The sequence below is a fragment of the Triticum aestivum genome, chromosome 1B, assembly GCF_018294505.1.
Source record: "Triticum aestivum cultivar Chinese Spring chromosome 1B, IWGSC CS RefSeq v2.1, whole genome shotgun sequence".
NCBI classification, from domain to species: Eukaryota; Viridiplantae; Streptophyta; class Magnoliopsida; order Poales; family Poaceae; genus Triticum; species Triticum aestivum.
This window is the reverse complement of record NC_057795.1, coordinates 667,842,118-667,843,386: the sequence shown is the minus strand read 5'-3', so window position 1 is coordinate 667,843,386 and position 1,269 is coordinate 667,842,118. Positions and strand designations below refer to the sequence as shown.

The 1,269-nt window shown below is 29.9% G+C and overlaps 1 protein-coding gene across 1 annotated transcript in view; it reads right to left on the bottom strand.

Moving 5' to 3' along the window:
* The window catches only part of LOC123082080 (uncharacterized), a 4,286-nt gene extending 3,824 nt beyond the window's left edge, over nt 1-462 (bottom strand). The window contains exon 1 of the mRNA XM_044504500.1: nt 458-462. Coding sequence (XP_044360435.1) covers nt 458-462 — 5 coding nt within the window. The remainder of the gene's footprint in view (nt 1-457) is intronic.
* Nucleotides 463-1,269: the final 807 nt, after the last annotated feature.

Sequence of the window (1,269 nt, the reverse complement as noted above, 5' to 3'; positions counted from 1 at the left end):
TGCACATATTTGAAATCGCAAACAACATACTATTACAAATTTCTGAACATTTTCTACAATCAAGAACATTTTTTCAATTTATGAATATTTTTTGCTATTTACAAACATTTTTTAAAAATTGTGAACATTTTTAAGCAATTTTCCTGAACTGGCAAACATTCTATAATCGATGAAAATATTTAGAAATTGGGTGGAATAGTTATTGAATTTGACGAACTTTTTTTGATTTAGCGAACATTTTTGGAAATGCCCGTGCCTTGCAACGGAAAAAAACTATCAAGTTATACATGTGTGGTAGATATAAAAAAGTATGAATCAAATTCACAAAGTATATACAAATCATGTCATGATGCGATAAGACACTTTTAAAATGTAATTTCAAAAATGAACAATATGATGCTCATCAAGACTTGATTTTTTAAGGCGTCACAACAAAATATTTTGTGGCTGAGCAAACTGCATTGACGGACCCTGTCTGAGCTATACTGATAAATAAAGTGTCTCGTCTGGACTTAGCGTAGCGATGTTTACCATAACCACTATTGTGATATGAAAATAAGCATAACTGTGTATGGAAGCAAAATAGACATTTAGTCATTTTAATATAGCTTACAAAAACAAACCCTTAGAAAGTTATGTCAATTTTGTTGGGTTCAGCGTTGTACAAAACACGGAAACCCTTTTTTACCCAACGCGAAGGACTAAATAAAATCATAAAATGAGCTATATAGATCTCCTAATAAAACCTTTATGGAACCTACAATTAGTTTTGTTCATTATTTACGGATGTGTTTTAATTTTTGTGAACATTTTCTAAAAGCTGATGGACATGATTTTTAAATTCCTGAATATGCTTTGAATATTGGCTCATTTAAAAAAATCATGAACATTTTTTATTTCATGAAATCATTAGAAATCGTGATTTGTTTATAATTTGTGAGCAATTTTTAAGTCGTGAACATTTTTTGATTTTTAGAATATTTTTTAAATTCACAAACAGTTTACCATTTTCCTACTTTTTTTCAGAACTCGCAATTGTTTGATATTTTGGAAATCCGAAATTAATTTTGAGATAAAAAACCAAAACAGAAATAAAAAAGTAAAAAGAAATAAAAAAGAGGGGGCGCCATCAATCCGAAATTTATTTTTAGGGAAAAAACAAAATAGAAATAAAAAAAAGATATAGAAAACAGGGGGCGCCACGACCCGCACATGGGCTGGCCCATTACTGCGCTTGGTAAAAAGAAAGAGAAAAAGCGTGAGAACCAG